This window comes from Pagrus pagrus (assembly GCF_965226575.1).
Source record: "Pagrus pagrus genome assembly, chromosome: 12".
Classification (NCBI taxonomy): domain Eukaryota; kingdom Metazoa; phylum Chordata; class Actinopteri; order Spariformes; family Sparidae; genus Pagrus; species Pagrus pagrus.
The window spans coordinates 6,933,280-6,951,632 of NC_140196.1; the positions used below are offsets into that span (position 1 = coordinate 6,933,280).

Consider the following 18,353-nt stretch of genomic DNA (forward strand, 5'->3'; position numbering starts at 1 on the left):
ATGTTGTCCTCTGTGGTTTGACCCAGGCTGCTGTCCCTGTGCAGCATCGGCTTGGCTGGCATGTTAATAATTTGTGCTTCACATGATTTACATTCACCCTGCTGAGGATGTGGGAGGCATTGTTGTCTCTGCTAGCAGGCACTGTGACTGTGGCACGTTTCCTTAGCAACGCAAGATGTGTGATTCAAAAAACAGCGACGTCACTGCCTACCCGTGATGCTTTGCGAGCCAAAATTGAACGCTCGGCAAAAGAAAACATTTGTATCTTACAAGCTCTGTTTTTTAGAGTGAAACACGTAAAACAAGACATTTCAACTGGAATCGACACCGATAAGGAAAACAACTCAACGGCGCGTAACGGGGAGAGTTTATCGGGCCACGGTAGGTGTTAATTCAAGTGTAGATGGTGAACAGACAATGTAGCTAATGTATTAGCCCGACAGCCGCTATCTGGCTAGCTAGCTTATCTGACTGTAGGTTAGCCAGCAGAGCTAGCGTTAGCATCAGCATAGCTCTGTGTGTTTGATGGCTAAAATATTGTTTCTGAATCGTTTTGTGTCGCTATTACAGACCAGCGATAACCACCACAACGGGTTTATTTTGTCTACAGGGAACTAGCAAGCAAATGCACGCTGTAAAACTGTTTTTTTTTCTTTTGTTAGAGTTATGCGTTTGTGGTTTTCATAAAGATAATTTGTTGTTAGCAGAAGGCTGATACCACCCGCAGCTGACCGTGTAGCGTACACTAACCAATGTCATTGTCAGTTACGAATAGATTTGCCCCAAGTTAGCTAATTTAAATGAGATTTAAACTGAACTGTCTCGACCGAGACTTTGTTTGGTTTGTAATCGCATCGGTGGATCCTTCATGCAATCAACCCTAATAGACATTTTGTTGCCAAGCTCATTTATCACCATAAGCTTTGTCAAGATTTCTTCCAAGAGTATCTTTAGGAATAGTTGCTCAAGGTGACTGTAAAGTTGGTACATTGATGACGTAATTTATGTCATTTGTTTTACCTAATAAATGTGATTCGTGTCTCTGATTAGTGTGACATTCATTGTCCTGTAATGAGTGAACTACCTTCCAGTAGTGATTGGATTTGAGGTGTTTAGTCTTCATCAGTTAGGTGGTCTATAGAAAGTGCTTAGTTAATGCATCCTCTCCAAAATAATTTATAAAGCTTAACATCTGCTTATCATTTGCAGGTCCTTGTATTTTAAGTGTGAACAGTTGCTGCGTTTCGGTTTTTATTTTGTTAAAATTGAATAGGTTAGAGGTTTGGACTGTTGGTTGGACACTGAGTTTTTTTCCCCCCACAGTAGATTAATCGATTGGTTCAAAATTAGTTAGGGATATCATGATATCGGTGCAAATGTGCATGGATATGTGATAAAAGTCCAGTGAAATGTGTTACATTATTCTTCGGCACTAAACATATTCACAAAATATAAATTCAGATATGTCAGAAGAAACAATCCAGTGAAACACTGAAAAATCCCAATATCCCCGACTAATTTTGAGTAGTGTAAGAACAGTGTGCAGTGCTACACAGTTTGTCATCTTATATCATATGGTGATTCATATGAGCTAAACTGGCTCAGCTGTGATCAGAGTACACTTGAATTTTTGTAGAAATATATATTTTACTGGCAGACGTCCTCCCTCTTTTTCACACACATACCAGAAGTCAGCAGCTTGTAACAATGAGAGTACCAGTGTCTGTTGCTAACTTGATTTCTGATTGTGCATTCAGGGAACTGTGCTGGGATTTTATGATTGTGTTCATCAGTCTCTTATCCTGTTTTCAGGCACCATGGATCAGGACTATGAGTGCAGGCTGCTCAGGCAGATCAATATCCAAAATGAGAACGCAAGCCCCATAGTAAGTAAACAATACACACACACTCGTAGTTCCATATGCACACGGGGTCTGTATTTCATCTTCAATCAATACTTCTTAAAAAGACTTAACATAAATCTCCTCATCGAGCCAAGGCTAACGGTATCGATTAGCATGATTTTTATGACTTCATTATTTCGATTGTAGCATGATGATCCCTGCACCCTCAGCCCCGCCCAAAGAAGATTGTTAACAAGCAAAGGACATAAGATGGGCAGAGAGGGTGTTACTCTCAATGTGTTGGAAGAATTAACAGTTTAACAGGCCAGTCTCTTTCATCCAACAGTGTCACTAGTGTTGAGCGGTAACAAGACCTCAGCAGCCAAATGACTGGGTTTTGTGAATGTAGCCTTCTGTTGTTAACACGTCAAACAAATGCACCATCTGCCTCCTATATTATCTTCCTGTTTTATTTTCACTTTCTTAAATCACTGTCCGAGGCCTGTTTGTGTGTTTGGCCTCCAGTCAGAAAATGCTCTCCTCTCCCCTGTCGTTGTGTAGAAAGCTGTAGGAGCAGTGCGAGCTCTGACACCTACCAGCTCCCCCCTGTCCTCCCCCAGCAAGCATGGTGACCGCTTTATTCCCTCCCGGGCCGGAGCCAACTGGAGTGTCAACTTCCACCGCATCAATGTGAGTCTGCTGCGTTACACCAAGGACTTGACGGTCTGTCCTGTCAAAAGAACAGTGTTCCCAAGTTCAGAGTGTTGATTATGGCTTAGAAGGAAACATATTATCTATTAGCATTATTTTTCCGTTTGTAAATACTTGTACACAACATGTTTAAAGATGCGATTCAGACTTATCGTTTATTAATTTAATTTTCTGGCACAGGAAATTGAAAAGTCGCACAATCAGAACAGGAAAACCAAAGACGGCACAACTGACAGCAACAAAGGTAATCAATCCACATTTATACCAAGAGACTGGAGACAGATAATATATTGTGATACAGTGTCTGTAATATTTACATTTAGTGACGTAAAGGTCAAGGTCTGCAACTAACAGTCATTATCATCATTGGTTCATCTTCCAGTAGATTTTTTTTATTAATCAATTGATTAGGCAAATGATACGACAAACATTCCAAAACCCAAAGCTATTCAGCTAACTGTCGTTTATCAGTAACAAAAGCACCAACTCCTCAAAATTTGAGACATTTCTGCTCAAAGAATGGCAAATGATGAATCAAATATCAAAGTGTATTGCAGAATCGGCTGTATGATGATATGACACCTTAATTATCATTATATAATTATATACTGATCATGATAGTGACGTATCAGAGTTATCCTGTGATTATCAGCCCCAAAGACAGATGTGCTTCCTCCTGCAGCTGCTTGTTTCCTTTGAGTTTTATTCCTCTTTCAGCTCGTTTCCACAGTTATCTGTCTGCTCCAGTCAAACTGGATAATTTGACCTTCTCTTGTTTACTACGTCGTCTGGGCAGGCTCATGGAAACTGGAGATAAAGACTTAACAAAGCTCAGTGAAAAATTCTCCCTGATCTTTACAGATGTGAGGGAGGGATAAGAAATTGCGGAGGGGCCACAGTGTTTGAACTTAATCATTTCGACAGACTGGTTTGATTTCCCTTCTGTCTCCTCCTCCAGCGGATGGCCTGGCTTACTCGGCTCTGCTGAAGAACGAGCTGCTGGGAGCAGGCATCGAGAAAGTCCAGGACCCGCAGTCAGAAGACCGCCGTCTGCAGCCATCCACCCCTGCCAAGAGGAGCCTTTTTAGTGTAAAAAGAGTTAACATTACTTTTAATCTTATTTCACGGATTTTTTCCCTGCATCTCCAATCATCTTGTTTGTATTTTGTAGTATTCTGTAAGTGCTAAGAGGGCTCTGCCAGAAGAGGATGGAAACACAGTCTCTCCGTATTCTCTATCGCCTGTCAGTAGCAACAGGTAAATATCTCCTCGTCATCCCTCAGATATTATCCCCTTCGTTTGTGGAGAGGAGGCTTGTATTCTTGACCAAATTGTGTTGCGTTGCAGCCAGAAACTGCTGCGATCACCCAGGAAACCTACACGCAAAATATCCAAAATTCCTTTTAAAGTTCTGGACGCTCCCGAGCTCCAGGATGACTTCTACCTCAACTTAGTGGACTGGTCCTCTCTGAACGTGCTCAGTGTTGGACTGGGTACCTGTGTCTACCTGTGGAGTGCCTGCACAAGCCAGGTGTGTGTGTGTGATCTGTTAGCTGAGTGCGGTGAGACATTAAACAGAGGTGTTCAGTGTCTCTTAGATGTTGATGCTAATGTTTGTTATTTTCCTCTCCATCTTTTTAGGTGACACGTCTGTGTGACCTTTCTGTAGAAGGAGACTCGGTAACATCAGTGGGCTGGTCAGAGAGGGTGAGTTTCTGTGTCATCTTCTGTCATCTTTTCAAAATGTTGTTGGATTACATGAAAAACCTTAAAGATGTCCTTTGTTTGTTTTTTTTGTGAATGCTGTTTAAAGCTTCTCTGTGCACTGTGTCTATCTTTAGGGTAACCTGGTGGCAGTGGGGACTCACAAAGGCTACGTACAGATCTGGGATGCCGCAGCAGGAAAGAAGCTCTCTGTGCTAGAAGGACACACAGCCAGAGTGGGTGAGTTAAGAGGCTGGAGAGATGGAGGTGGAGACCATTACAGGAGTAAAATGCTAATAACATTAGTTCATTTTCACACAGTTGTTTAGCAACATCCCTCATTCCCGGTCGGTCAATCACCTTCCTTTCAACCTGCCTTTCATCCTCTGCTGCCAGGTGCGTTGGCATGGAACGCGGACCAGCTGTCGTCTGGGAGCCGCGATCGGGTGATCCTGCAACGCGACATCAGAGCCCCGCCTCTCCAGTCTGAGCGCCGTCTCCAAGGACACAGGCAGGAAGTGTGCGGACTGAAGTGGAGCACAGACCACCAGCTGCTCGCCTCGGGGGGAAACGATAACAAGGTTTGCAAGACAGAGAATCTCACCTGTTAGTATCAGGGCTCCTTTTTCACAAGACACAGACTCACTTCTCGATCCCCTGCTGTCTGTAGCTACTTGTGTGGAATCACTCGAGCGTCCTCCCGGTGCAGCAGTACACAGAGCACTTGGCTGCGGTGAAGGCCATCGCCTGGTCTCCCCACCAGCACGGCCTGCTGGCCTCCGGAGGTGGCACCGCCGACCGCTGCATCCGCTTCTGGAACACGCTGACCGGCCAGCCCTTACAGTGCACGGACACCGGCTCTCAGGTGTGCAACCTGGCCTGGTCCAAGCACACGAATGAACTGGTGAGTCAGCTGAAAGGCTTGATTTGGACAGCTGCTGTTGTAAAGTGGTTTTGTTTATGTTTAGGTGCAGTACAGTTATATACAAGGAGCTGTTTTTTAGTAGTGTGCAGACTCTCTTGCTATCAAACAAAATGCAACATGTAAAAAAAAAAAACGTTTTCAGTGTTTGAGCTAACGCAGGCTGACGATATAAACCCGCTGTACTGGAAGCAGAGATGTAATTGTTATTCATTTTAATTGACAGTGTACAGTCACAGGTCCTGAACTGACAGTGTTCCTTTAAGTCGGAGATAAATGTGTAGAAAATATTGTGTCTGTTCTGCAGGTCAGCACACACGGTTATTCCCAGAACCAGATCCTGGTGTGGAAGTATCCCTCTCTCACTCAAGTGGCCAAACTTACTGGACATTCCTACAGAGTACTCTACCTGGTCAGTATATACTGTGTGTATTTACATTATGTCTGTCTGCAGACGCTTGTTTCAACCGTCCCAAGGTTATAACGGCGAGCTAAAACTGAAGGAAAAAACAAGTTGCTAAACAACTGCTGGAAAAGAATGTTAGCTTTTGGTTTTTGAAGTATTTTGATTCGTCATCCTTATTTGTATGCGCAGGTAAATAAAATAGAAAACTAGAATGAGCTCTGACCTTAACATTTCTGGATGCTTTTACTGAAGTGCTGCTTTGTAGAGCAACTTATTCAGCAGCCACCCACACTGGAAGGGAACTAAAACAAAAAGTACCCCTGATTATAAGACTCCAAATTCAGTGTGTAATAATGAGCTTATGTGCAGGCCATGTCCCCTGATGGTGAGGCCATCGTCACAGGAGCCGGAGATGAAACGCTTCGGTTCTGGAACGTCTTCAGCAAGATGAGATCCACGAAGGTAGGAAATCCGTTTATTTCTCACTTGTATTTACAGGACTGCAGACTAACTTTGTACACTGGTTGCACTGGTGCACCTCACATTAACTATACGCTGACAAAGTGATCTAAAGAAAAAAGGTTTATATGTTAGTATTTGTTAAAAGGCAACACACACACACCCACACACACATCCAGCTCATCTTTGCTTACATTTTTATAGGTTACATTTTCCTGCAGAGGCAACCAATGAAAATGTTAAGTGACACTTGGACCAAAACAGTGACACACCTGATTCATATCCACAATCTGGGCTCCAGGGTGCAACTATTTTGGTTGCACATGCAACCAAAAACCTGTCAAGTGCGACTAAACATTTTCGTTTTCATTGGTCGCACCAGTGCACCTAGGATTTAGATTTTTCTTTTTAAAATACAATTGAGATTATCAACGTGTATTTCAACCTTAAATTCCTGTTTACAGGATCATTTACATCATGTGTTTATAAATTAAGTTACACTTTATCATTAGATTATGTGCTAGTGCACCTAAATGAAAAAGTTAGGCGCACCAGTGTCAATAAAAGTGTGGCGCCCTGCTTTTGCTGCTTTGCTCTGTCTTGTCACATTCCCACATCCATCTGTAACTGTGTGTCTCTCACCTCCTTCTCTTAGGAATCAGTGTCGGTGCTGAACCTCTTCACCAGGATCCGGTAGTAAGCACACCTCTGGACTACGAGGGAATAAAGCCAGGAAGGAAATTTATCTTTGCATGTGTCGATCTGTAAACGGGCCCCTTCTTTGAGTATTCACCTCAGTAGTCTACAGAGGGCCCCCCTCGATTGCCCTTAGTTATTTAGCCGGGTCGTAGCTGGAGGCGGGAGGGAGCTGGAGAGCTGCGCAGCCTCAGTTTCAAGGGCAGAGGAGATGCATACATGAATACACACCTACATACGTACAGTATTCAACTTCCCCCTGACTGCTGGAGCCACTGCCTCCTCCAACAGACAAGTGATCTCTGACGACAAGGAGAGTTCTGGGGGTGTTTGTCCCCCGACGTGATTATGTTTTGTTTACGGACTGATTTGTGCTCACCTGCCAAATATTGAGTTTGTTGTTTTGATTGTGTCTATTTATTTTAATTCAGTTTTTTCTTTTTTTTTTACGTATTTTTAACATATTCTTACTCGTGTGTTTGTTACAAAGGCTGGTAGATTTCCTTTTATGTGTGTAACTGCAGGTTTCGGTCTTATCTGTGGAGTACGTTTTGGGTTTGTTTTGGGTTTGAAGAGAAAAGACTCGCTCGTCTTTTTGTATTTTATGAGAGGAAATAATGCTTCATGTACACTCGCAACAAACACAATAATTCTGTGCTATTAATGGTGAGAAGGATTGGACAGATGATCCTGATCTCCTTCCTTTTTTTATATCTGACAAGCTTCATTTCAGTCGGATGTTGAGACTAATAACTATAGTAAACAGTATTGACTCTTTGTGTCATAATCTCTGAAGGAGAATCTTGTAATGGCACATCTGAGGAGACTATTGACTACACTGAACATTAGAGCAATTGTAATTCACATGGAAATGAGAAGATTTTAATGTGAGTTGTGTTGAAGCTTTTCATTGATCTTTGTTTCTCTAATTTCCTAAATGGAAATCAGGCGAGAAAGGGGCGAAATTAAAACACTTTGTTTTATCAGTGTAGTTTGTAACAGCAACTAAAACAGATGGTAAAAAACATTTGGGATTAAATCAGAGTTAAATGCTATTCTGTGCAGAGCTTCTGCTTTCTGCTAAGATATTCACGCTGGAGGCACTTTGTCTTTTGCTACTTCAGACCACTAACCCTGTTTTGAGCAGCCATGCTTCTCTGTTTTTTATTTTTGTTTGTTTTTAAATCTGATTTCATAACATCCGCACGTTTTCCCCCCCAATTTTTTTATTTTCTTTTGTTTCCGTTTGAATGTTTGAGTCAGCTCGTGTGCCACATCTAAATGAATGCTATTTATTTGTGTTGTGTACACAGGAACTTGTACAGAAAAAAGGCATGTTTGTTTACTAATGTTATCTGAGGGAAGCTGATGGGCAGTCTCACTGCGAAACTCTGGAAATTTCTTTTAATGCCACTTGAAAATCAAGACAATGCTGCCAACTTGAATTACAGAAAGAATGTTAAAAAGAAAAAAATATTTCTGTACTGAGAGATAATCAACAATTAAAAGATCATATCTTGTACCATATGTTGTCGCCGTTTTATTGTCCGAAAATTGACATCATAAATTCAGTCTGCTGCTGTGAAGTAAAAGGGGCAGATTTAGATCATCAGATTGGGTCTCAGTCCAGAACAGACCCCATACACCTTTGGTCCAAATCTGGATTAAGGTCCGGATCCAGGAACTCTTTCTCACTTAGGTGTCTGGTACCTGTGAGTACAATATGGCGTGGATCCAAATAAAGATCTGAATCTAGTGAATTTTAAAAATATTTTGATTTGATGTTGGATTAGGCTTGATTGAATAAAAATGTTGGGCCTTGGCGGAGGTATGCACTCTACTATTTACTGTGTAGCCAAAGCCTGATATGCTGTATGTTATTGGTCTGAGCCAAAGGGCTCCAAAACTGAAAAACACTGTCGTGTATTTTGATTCTGCATTGATTCACTAGAAAACTGATCGTTTATTTCTCCGCTGAAAGTATTCCTCAACACATGCGCTATTTATTAAAAACATTATCAAGGTATTTTTGTTTTTGGTCTTTTCGAGGGACTTGTTGACGATATGAAAAACAGAACATCATCACACGGATCATTTAACTTTCTTTATTTTAGGACCCAAAAGAGGTGAATCCAAATTATAACTATATACTTTCTGCTTTCAAGACGTGTTAAGAGCTTCACATTTATTTAAATTGATTTAAAGTCAGATCATGGCAGCTTGTGTTCTCACGCACGCCTTTATATGTTCATTCTGAGCAACATACATTGTTAGTATGTAGGGAAGTACACCTGATTAAACAACAGGAGGGCGATCCTCTGAAAAAAACGTAGCAAAAGTGCCCTCTTGGATGCCCCTGTGGTGGATAAAACATGATCAGGTGCCCTTCCAGTGGACACAACATGGTGAAGTGACCTCTCCTCACTATAAATATAATATAAAAGTGACCAATATAAAACGACTCTGCGTGCTGGTGCCCCTTTTTAGTTTTTGCCCCTCAAACATCCTGTGCCCGCCACTGACTACATCCATATTTGCATTGTGGTCCAGGTATAGTTAAATAAAAAACAACTGGGCCAAAAACTTTTAATTTTTGGATTTATTATACTATTTCTTCTCTATTGTTATTCAAAGCTGAACAAACCTAGCGCTGGAACAGTGGGGCATTTAATCTTTTGGTTTATGTATGAGCTGCACAAGTGGGCACTTTTTTGCAATAAACTCAACTGAGGGGCGTCTTTTAGCTTTTTTGTATCAGATTTTCTTATAATTTCATATCACATGTGCATCTTCAATTTGACCATTTAAATACAAAGTAGCTTTAGTTACCAAAACTTAGATTTCTCCCTGGCTTTGCCCTAGTTCACCTGATCCTGTTTGTAATAATTGGTAAAAGCTCTCAGTAGCTCCCTCAACAGAACCACAGTTTGTTGAGCTTCTGTGATTCTTTACACAGATTCAACAGGTCTCTGGACTGGATTTATTGTGTTTAATTTATCACCTGTCTGAACGCCGGTTAGCACATGTGACCCTCTGTGTTGTCCAAACTCAGTGAACACCAGAGGGCGCCATGCTATTAGCAGCTCCAAATTCAGTGCTCCACTGCTGCTACCACACCCAAACAATCAACCTCACACATGTTACCTTGAAGGTGAGAATCAGATCTAGCACTCACTAAGAGAAAATCCTGACAATAATGATGACATATCTGTGTGAGGGTTGGAGGCTAAACACCCAGCTAACATGGTTTTCATTTCATTCTCGCCACATTTGTCAGAACGAGAGCTTTGAACGGGCAGAAAACACCCCGCGGCCTCACCTCGTTCCCTGGAAGTCTGCGAATTCTCATCATATTACCAGTCCAGCCCACACACGCATAGTTTTGACCCAGAGCATGAAAAATAATGAATGTTCACCGCCTCCCAAAGCTCCCACACCTCTGCTTGTGCCCTGTGGCCTACCCAAACTCACTCATACACATTTAAACAGCAAATGGATTTTTATCAGCGTCAACAACAGCTGAAGGGTGTATACATGAAGGAAAAAAAAGGATCTTAAATGATTCTGCTCCTGTGGTTTTGTTATAATTCACAGATGGAAATCAGAAAACGTCTAATATCGCAAAGATTGTTGGAATTTGACTGCTAACAAAGTGTTTTTCTGTGTGCTGAAGATCAGGTGGGTCTATGTGATACAGCCTCTATCAACACCAGAGAGCCTGAGCCTCTCTCCCCATTCAGACTCCATTACAATGTCATCTAAATAACATGCATAAAGTCCATTATAGTGATCGGATAAATCATCTGAATGGAAGACATTCAACACGGTCTCCCGGCTCATCTGCGGCTCTCGGGTGGGCAGATGTTAACATTAAGCCCTGAAAGCAGAGGGGAGAAACGGAGGGGGACCACTAATATGAGTAATCCTACCTCCTGATGTTTCTATCAAGAGGCGCTGAGTCTGATGTTCATTATACAACCAAAGCCTCACAACACAGCGAGTAGGATCTTCCCCCAGGTTCCTCCCTAAGCCCGACTCTTGAGTTGCATTGATACCCAGCCTGCAGGGATATCAAAGGAACAAGGCTTTTGTGAGGACTAATAGCAGCGGCCACGCCGGGCTTCTTTATGGTCATTCTGTCAGAGGGAACAGAGCACAGAGGAGGGTCACTCATGTGCCTTGTTTACCAAAAGACACTCGTCACCCACCCCCAGCAGCACCTTTGCATTTAAAGGTCACATTGATAACATTTGTATGTAGGCTAGACAAATCTTTTTTTTTTTTAAAATACATCTACAGAGCTTGTAGGAATCACTAATCCTTAAAATCATTATTGTGATTGTGAAATTAATCACTGGCTGTGTCCAAAATGATTGTTTTGTTTATCTCTGTGTATGAATTCTGACTATTGGTTCCATCTTCTAAAAAGGTTTGTCAACCAATAGTTTAACGCCGTTGGTATCACGTGGTATCTATGTTCGTCAGCGAGCGTCAGTTTCTGCATTGTAGCTAGTGTTAGCAACATTAGCTAGTGCTAGTGCCCTAACTGGCACTTGAGGGAGCAGATGATTCGAAACAACAGTGGTAACGTAATGTAATCAATAACACCTTTAAAGTGTGATTTCAGAAGCTTGCTGACCAAAAAAAGGATAAATAAGCAACTGAAAGATTCAGTCGTGGCTGATTGTTTTTGTGGATTTTGCTAATTTTGGTAAAACGTCGCACACGGGCCCTGGGAGCAGCAGTAAAACGTCCCTGTCATGGTGTCCTTGTTGTTCGGGGTCTTCCTCAGAACTGAAATGACAGTTCGACCTTCCTGAGTTTGAGTTGTGCTGTGATGACGGCTCAGATCAATTGATTCTTATGAAATAAATGGGTTCCAGTTTTGGTCCTGAACAAATACAAGTGCTCGGTGAAGCTGTGCAAATATGAAGAGTTGCTTCCTTTTCATGTCTGAATAACTGAATACTGAAAACACATTTTAAAAAATGTCTTACTGGGATTTGGCGAAGACGTTTTGAGGATCATTTTCGAATTCGGACCAGGAGAAACTACATTAATGAATCATTAGGTAATGATTAACTCGTAAACATTCGTGAACCGACACACTGACCGCTTTCTTCATGAGTTGCTCCTCATCGACTGATTAACTAATGATTAAGTAATGAGTATTTAATGAGTCCACTTCATAACTACTCAGTATTATGTTTTAACTTTACTTGATGGTGCACAAAAAGAATAACTTATGACTGAATTAGTATTTAATGAGGCATCAGTAGTTCGAGCCAATCAGCAGCTGGTTGATAGTTAATCAGGAACAACTCATGAAGTTAGTGGTCAGCATGTTGAATCACAGATGTTTATGACCTCATCATGACCTAATGAATTTATGTAGTATCTTCCAGTCTGTTCTTCAGTAACTCATCATTATCTACTACATAGTCCTCGAATCACAATTATTCAGGAAGTACTCATTAACGATTCATTAACTATCAAGTCGTTCCTCATTAATTCCTTACTCACTCCTCAGTAACTACCCATATTTTTGTGTATCTTATTGTAAATTGTTACCGCTCTCTCTTTTCTTAAGTATTCACTCCTCATAAACTACTTTCAATGTCTGATTACTGACAAAGCCTTTTAATGCGGAGGCTTTCTCACAAATATTACGATTGTGAATTCAAATTCGGTCCACGAGGAGGTTTAATCCAATCCCTCCTTCATTCTTTGTAAGGAAACACTCACCTCTGACAGGTCATTGTTTGGCGGTTTCCCCTCTGGTTCAGATAGGATGAATGAGGAGCAGGCAGGAGTCATGGAGCATAACCACTCTGCTGAGTATGATAATGCTGCTCAGTTTTAAATTCATCACACTACTGGAACAAAAATCCAATAATATTACACCGCAAATGTGAAACCCAAACGCTCAGCTTTTAAACGTACAATAATGGCACATTTAAATCACTCTCATGTGCCCCACCAGCCTACAACTGCTGCTAAACTGTCGAGGAGGTCAGAAACGATGAGTAACAGTATAATTTGACGATTATGTCATTTGAAGATAGCACTAATGCAGAAATGACTTGTGATTGTTATTTCCCAACCCACTTATATTTGGGAACATCAGTTTTTAAGAGCCATCCCCTGCTGAAATCTACACCATTTATTCAACAAAGACTCTTCAGGACTCCTCTCACCACATCAAACATCTGTTTTTAGCTTCATCTCTTCTTTAAAAGACTGCTGTAATTGCCCAAAAGACACTGTGATGATGTTATGTAATGTATGTATGCAACACGAGGGTGTACATCAGAGTTTATGGTGCTGATTACATTCCCACTGGAGCGCTTGTTTCCTCTTTTATTCTTGTAGTTTAGGTTTTAGAGATGGCTGTGGTGATTTGATTACTGTTTACTGATGTTTTCTGTGAGTTGAAAGCAAAATTCACATCAATTATGTGGCAATTCTCATTCACATGTAAAAAAAAAAAAAAAAATAGCCATCACGAAAATGTGGAATTGACATGTGAAGAAATTTTAAAGGATTTCAAATGTTAAACATGTTTTGTTTCCACATCTGGAAATTCTTGTCCACATGTGAAAAAAAAATCCTGTCACGTCATTTAATGTCATTAAATGTGTACGTTTTCATTGATATCTGAGAAAAGCCAATGTCTTGTGGTGAAAATGTCCAGTTGGGATTTTATTTTCACATGTTAAAATTTTAGTTCACATGTCCAAAAAAGCCAAAATGTTGATTCACATGTGAAGACGCAAATTTGATTTGATGTTACGCACCAGGTTTTGTTTCTGCATGTGGACAATCTAATCCACATGTGAAAAAAAATCCTGCCACATGTGAATGTACGTTATCCACATGTGAAAATGTTAATTTCATATGTGGAAAATGTTGTTTTAGGTCACTTGTGAAAATAGCCAATCACATGTGAAAATGAGGAATTCACATGTGAAGAAGCAAATTTTATGTGATTTCAAATGACATGTTTAGTGTCAGCATGTGAAAAAATCCATGTAAACTTCCCATGTGGAAATGTCATCTATATGTAAAAAACTTTTATTTTATTTTAAAAAAACAATTAGTTGTGTTAAGGTCCAGTTCACATGTGAGATTAATCTCTTTTCACATGTTAAAGTTTAAGTTCATATGTGAACAAAAAGTGAGATTGAAAATTTTAGTTCACATGTCAAAAAAACATGTGCAGAAGCAAATGTTGCATGATTTTATGCATCCTGACAAACGTGGAAAGTCTAATCCACATGTGAAGAAAAATGCAGTCGCGTGTCTCGAACAATCACTTGTGAAAATAACAAATCACATGTGAAGAAGAAAATTTCACATGATTTCAGATGCCGTGTTTTGTTTTTCACATGTGAAGATTTTATCCACATCTGTGTCATTTACATGGAAAATGTACATTTCAAAAGTGGAAATTTACATTCTTGTGTTAAAATGTTAGTTCACGTGTCAAAATATACACGTGAAGAAGCAAATTTTGCCATATTTTGTTTCCACATGTGGAAATTTGATTACATGTGAAGAAAGTAATTTTTTTATGTTAACATTTGAGTGTGCATAAATGTATACTTCACATGTGAAGAAGTATATTTTACATCTCAATATATTGAAATGTAAAAACTACAAAATCTAAAAAATGTACATAAAAGAAAACAATGTTGAACTGGACTCTCACAATTGACTTTTTTCGCATATGTAGTCAAACTTCCACATGTGGAAACAAAACATGTCACATGAAATCACACGAAATGTGCTTCTTCACATGTATATCTTGACACGTGAACTAAAATATTGACATAAAGTAAATTTCACACGTGGCACTTTCATAAAGGTGTGTTAAAAAGACAGTAAAGTGTTGAATCTGGAGGGAGATCAGCTGAGCCTGTGTGTGTGAAGCGTGCCAACGTGTGCGCACTGCAGGATAAATGAAATTGTATTCAGCCCAGTTGTATTCCGAAGCAATTAATTTTACCATTTTGCAATTTCCCCAGCCCTCAGGTATGTAAGATTCCCACTCGTTGTTTCCATTATCAATTAATTGGATGCACAATCTTGATGTCAGGTTTTAATTCAATTACATGTGAGCTCCTCACCAGCGCAGTCAGGCTCAGGTGCCCAGGTGAACTCCCCTCTTGAGACACATGATTTCAATTTAGGGTTTGTTTGTGTTGTTGTTGTTGTTGTGTGTGCGGTGTTTCCTCGATTAGATTACAGTTACGCGCGGGGAAACGTCTCTTATATAAGGTCTTCCCCATGCACATACATCCTCAGCCTCCATACGCTCTGTCCACATGCATCCTTAACCTTTCCTCTAATGTAGTTTGGCTGCCGCTTTTTGGGCCGCACCCTTAACAAGGTCTGAAAAAACCTCACGTCAATTGGCCTCCTGCGCGCAGCCGTCACTCCTCGTCGCTCCGCCTCCTCCTCCTTGTCTTCTCCGGCAGCAGCAGAGGTATATAAACACGCTGATCCATCTTCTCTCCAGCCTACCCAGTAACATCATGATAACCATTACGTGGAGCTCGGATGGGGAGGGCGCACAAGAGCTCCGATCGTGGCTGAATCCGACAGAGAGAGAGAGAGAGGAGGAAGAGGAAAAAAGAAAAAGAAAAAAACCACACAAGAGTGAAAGAGACGCAGCCTTGGCTACTCATCCAGCAAAGCGCTGCATAACATTATAACAGCATCACCTGTTGTTCCCGTCGACACACGGTGAGTCCAGCACTTACAGCCGCTAAGCCTTTTCCTTTGCAGCGTGTTCATATTTGTAGTTTTCCCTCTTTTTTTTTTTTTTTTGCGCCTCAGGATATGATGAAGCAGAAAAAGCCTTTAACCAAAAATCAAAAAAACAGCTGCGTTTTACGGGAAATTAAATGGCAACCCCCCCTGTCCTCCTCTTCCTGCCTCGCCTGGGGGGGGGGGAAATGTTGATCATGTCGTCATGTCGCCGTGATTTGAGGAAGAAGAAGAAGAGAGGGGAAAAAAAAAAAAAAATTGACCCTGACTCGAGCTGAGGAGCAGGGTCGCCGTGCGTTACGCGATTAGATGTCAGATAGCAGAGGTCTTTTATTTCCCTTTATAACCTCCTGAGAGAAAACTTCAGTGCAGCAACAGGTGGCATGTTTTCTTTTTTTCTTTTTTTTTTTTTTTTTCCCGGGCCGGAATGGAGGCGAGATGCTGAGGAGAGGAAGGAGGAGGAGGTGGACGTGGAGGAAAAAGTAGGGCGTCATTCAGCACCGAGACACTGGACAGCTCCTGCTGTCGAGCTGCGGGCTGGACTGAAAACAGCCTCATGTGTCGCTTCTGTTCCAGCTTTTGGAAAAAAAAAAAAAAAAAAAATCACGCTGACATGTGCAGTAAATATTAACACAACCTAATGCTCTGCTGCTGTTTGGGAAGCTGATTGGACGACGTTTGAGTGGCAGGTGCACGAGAAGCTTTTGCTTTTTTTCTCTAATCAATAAAATGAGTTGACCGCACGTTATTGATTATCTCTTCTGGGGTCTTCCTCTTAGAGTCTCTCCTCAGCACTCCTCTTTCCTCCAGTTTGCACTCAAGGACTACCCCCTTTTTTTCTCCTTTTTTTTTTTTTTTTTACCCCTCCTTCCTCCCTTCCCTCCTTCCCTCCCTCCTTCCTCCCTTTCCTTCCCTTCCTCTCAACTAAACTGTCCCCATCTTCCCATCCCCCCCTCTTCCACTGACTCCCAGTCTTGTTGCATAGCTACCAGCTCAGAAAACATACTGGAGATGCAGGACAATCTGTCTGTCTCTTTTCTCCTCTCTCTCTCTCTCTCTCTCTCTTTCTCTTTCAGTGCAAATGTGACTTACTGGAGAGGAAAATCACAGAGTTGACGCTCTGCTCTCGCATTTTTTTCCCCATTTTGTCAAACATAAATAGGGTGTAATTGCAAATTGTGCACAGCTTCTCCCCCTCTTTTCTGTTTCATTGCATATGGTGAGCGGCGTTTTATTCTAAGTGCTGTGCTGTGATCCTCTCTGTTCCTCCCCTCCTCCTCCTCCTCCTCCTCCTCCTCCTCCTCCACCTCCTCCTCCTCCTCCTGTCTCCCTCTTTTGAGAGGAGCTGAAAGGTTGGCATTACAACAACAAAGGAAGGATGGAATGTCAACAGGCTTCAGAGAGAAATGGGCCGAGGGAAAACACAGAGATGGGAATTGCATGTAGTGGCTCCGTCTCTGACATCTAAAGTTTTCACAGCCTCCTCTCAAAGCACACCTCTTCGACCGAGTTTGCTCGGATGCTCGGCAACACCTGTGACACGTGCGCATCCTGACAACCCTCTGCGGCTCTGACGACGCAGAATCAAAACTTCAGCAATCCAAGGCCCTGCGGGTGTTACAAGGTTGTTCTCTTTTTGTTTCTTTCATTACAGACTGAAGCGGGCGGCTGAGGAGCTGAGATGATGCGTTCGAGTGTTGGTGGTGCTGAGTGGAAGACTAGTGATTTTGTTGTGACGCTGATCAAAGAACAACAAGTCCCAGTCTGCCTCTCAGCACGAGCAGAGCTCTTCAGTCCACGTCAGCTCTTCGATACAGAGTCTTTCTTTTATTGTTGGGTTTTCCTGTTTGTTCAGCTGCAACAATGTGCAAAAAACGCACTTAAATCGTCTGATTCATCCCCCGTGTGACTGAATGTTCAGCTATGTTAATGACGAGCAAAGTTTTTCGATCAGAAGCATCATTTAAGGACGTTCATGGAGGTGAATCATGTAAAATGCTCTAAACCTTGGCGAAACATGTAGTACTGGCACTAGACTGAACTAACCTGCTATTACTCATTCATTTCCTTTCTAATTATTTATTTTTAAACTTAATTTCTGTCCAGTTATGCTGCTAAATGTATTTGTTCATCTAAATGTTCATTATTCATTCATTCATCTCATTTCTGGACGTTGATATCAGTGTAATAAAACTGGAATGTGAACCTCTAACGTGTGTTTATGCGTTTTCTTACCTCTGAAACCACCACACACACTTTACAACACACACCAAGTCCTGAGGAGATCCCAAAGACGAAGACGAGGAGCTCTCCGCTCTGTCCTCTCTGATGCGTCTGGCCCGCTGCCAGTGAACCTTACTTGAACGCTTTAGTATGTGCAACACTTTGAGTACTTAGAGAACTAAATACACACCATCCATCAATAAGAAGGGTCTAAATCCCTCTGTGGACTTAAGTGACTGCCTCCGGCACTGTAATGGACAGTGGACGGCGCTCGCTTCCTGAAGTGAATCAGAGTTTTTGGAGGACCAGGTGACCAAGATATCACAAAAACCAACAATGTGGGAATTCATCCTGATTATTAAAAGAAGTGTCGGGAGGCTGACCTGACTTTTTGTGCTACATGGCGCTGAAAAGAAAGCATTCAGTGTGAACTCAGGATCAGAAATAATCAGAGAATGAGTGTCTACACACAGCATCCATCCTCTGTTTTGTAATTTTGTTGCTTTTCATGAGACTTCACTGCCAGTGTCATGTCTGCGTATGTGGTGGATGCAGAGCCAGGCCTTTGCTGAGCTCTGATTAATATCAGCAAACAGAGCTGAGTAAATATAAGATA

At 41.5% G+C, this 18,353-nt stretch overlaps 1 protein-coding gene across 1 annotated transcript; it reads left to right on the top strand.

Annotated features, from left to right (window-relative positions):
• Positions 1–213: 213 nt before the first annotated feature.
• On the top strand, positions 214–8,269 carry LOC311266124 (fizzy-related protein homolog). Its single transcript, XM_084368320.1, has 14 exons — positions 214–381; positions 1,813–1,886; positions 2,406–2,534; positions 2,736–2,799; positions 3,514–3,644; positions 3,727–3,812; positions 3,903–4,086; positions 4,197–4,262; positions 4,397–4,499; positions 4,656–4,840; positions 4,930–5,163; positions 5,489–5,593; positions 5,957–6,049; positions 6,702–8,269. Exons 2-14 carry the CDS (start codon positions 1,818–1,820, stop codon positions 6,741–6,743), a joined length of 1,491 nt encoding a protein of 496 aa, XP_084224446.1. The 5' UTR covers positions 214–381; positions 1,813–1,817; the 3' UTR covers positions 6,744–8,269.
• Positions 8,270–18,353: the final 10,084 nt, after the last annotated feature.

Bases quoted from the DNA above. Each gene is read 5' to 3' on its own strand.
- LOC311266124 (XM_084368320.1), top strand. From the start codon at position 1,818: ATGGATCAGGACTATGAGTGCAGGCTGCTCAGGCAGATCAATATCCAA. The intron at 3,645-3,726 runs GTAAAAAGAGTT...TGTATTTTGTAG, and splicing joins CCAAGAGGAGCCTTTTTAGT to TATTCTGTAAGTGCTAAGAG. The intron at 3,813-3,902 runs GTAAATATCTCC...GTTGCGTTGCAG, and splicing joins TCGCCTGTCAGTAGCAACAG to CCAGAAACTGCTGCGATCAC.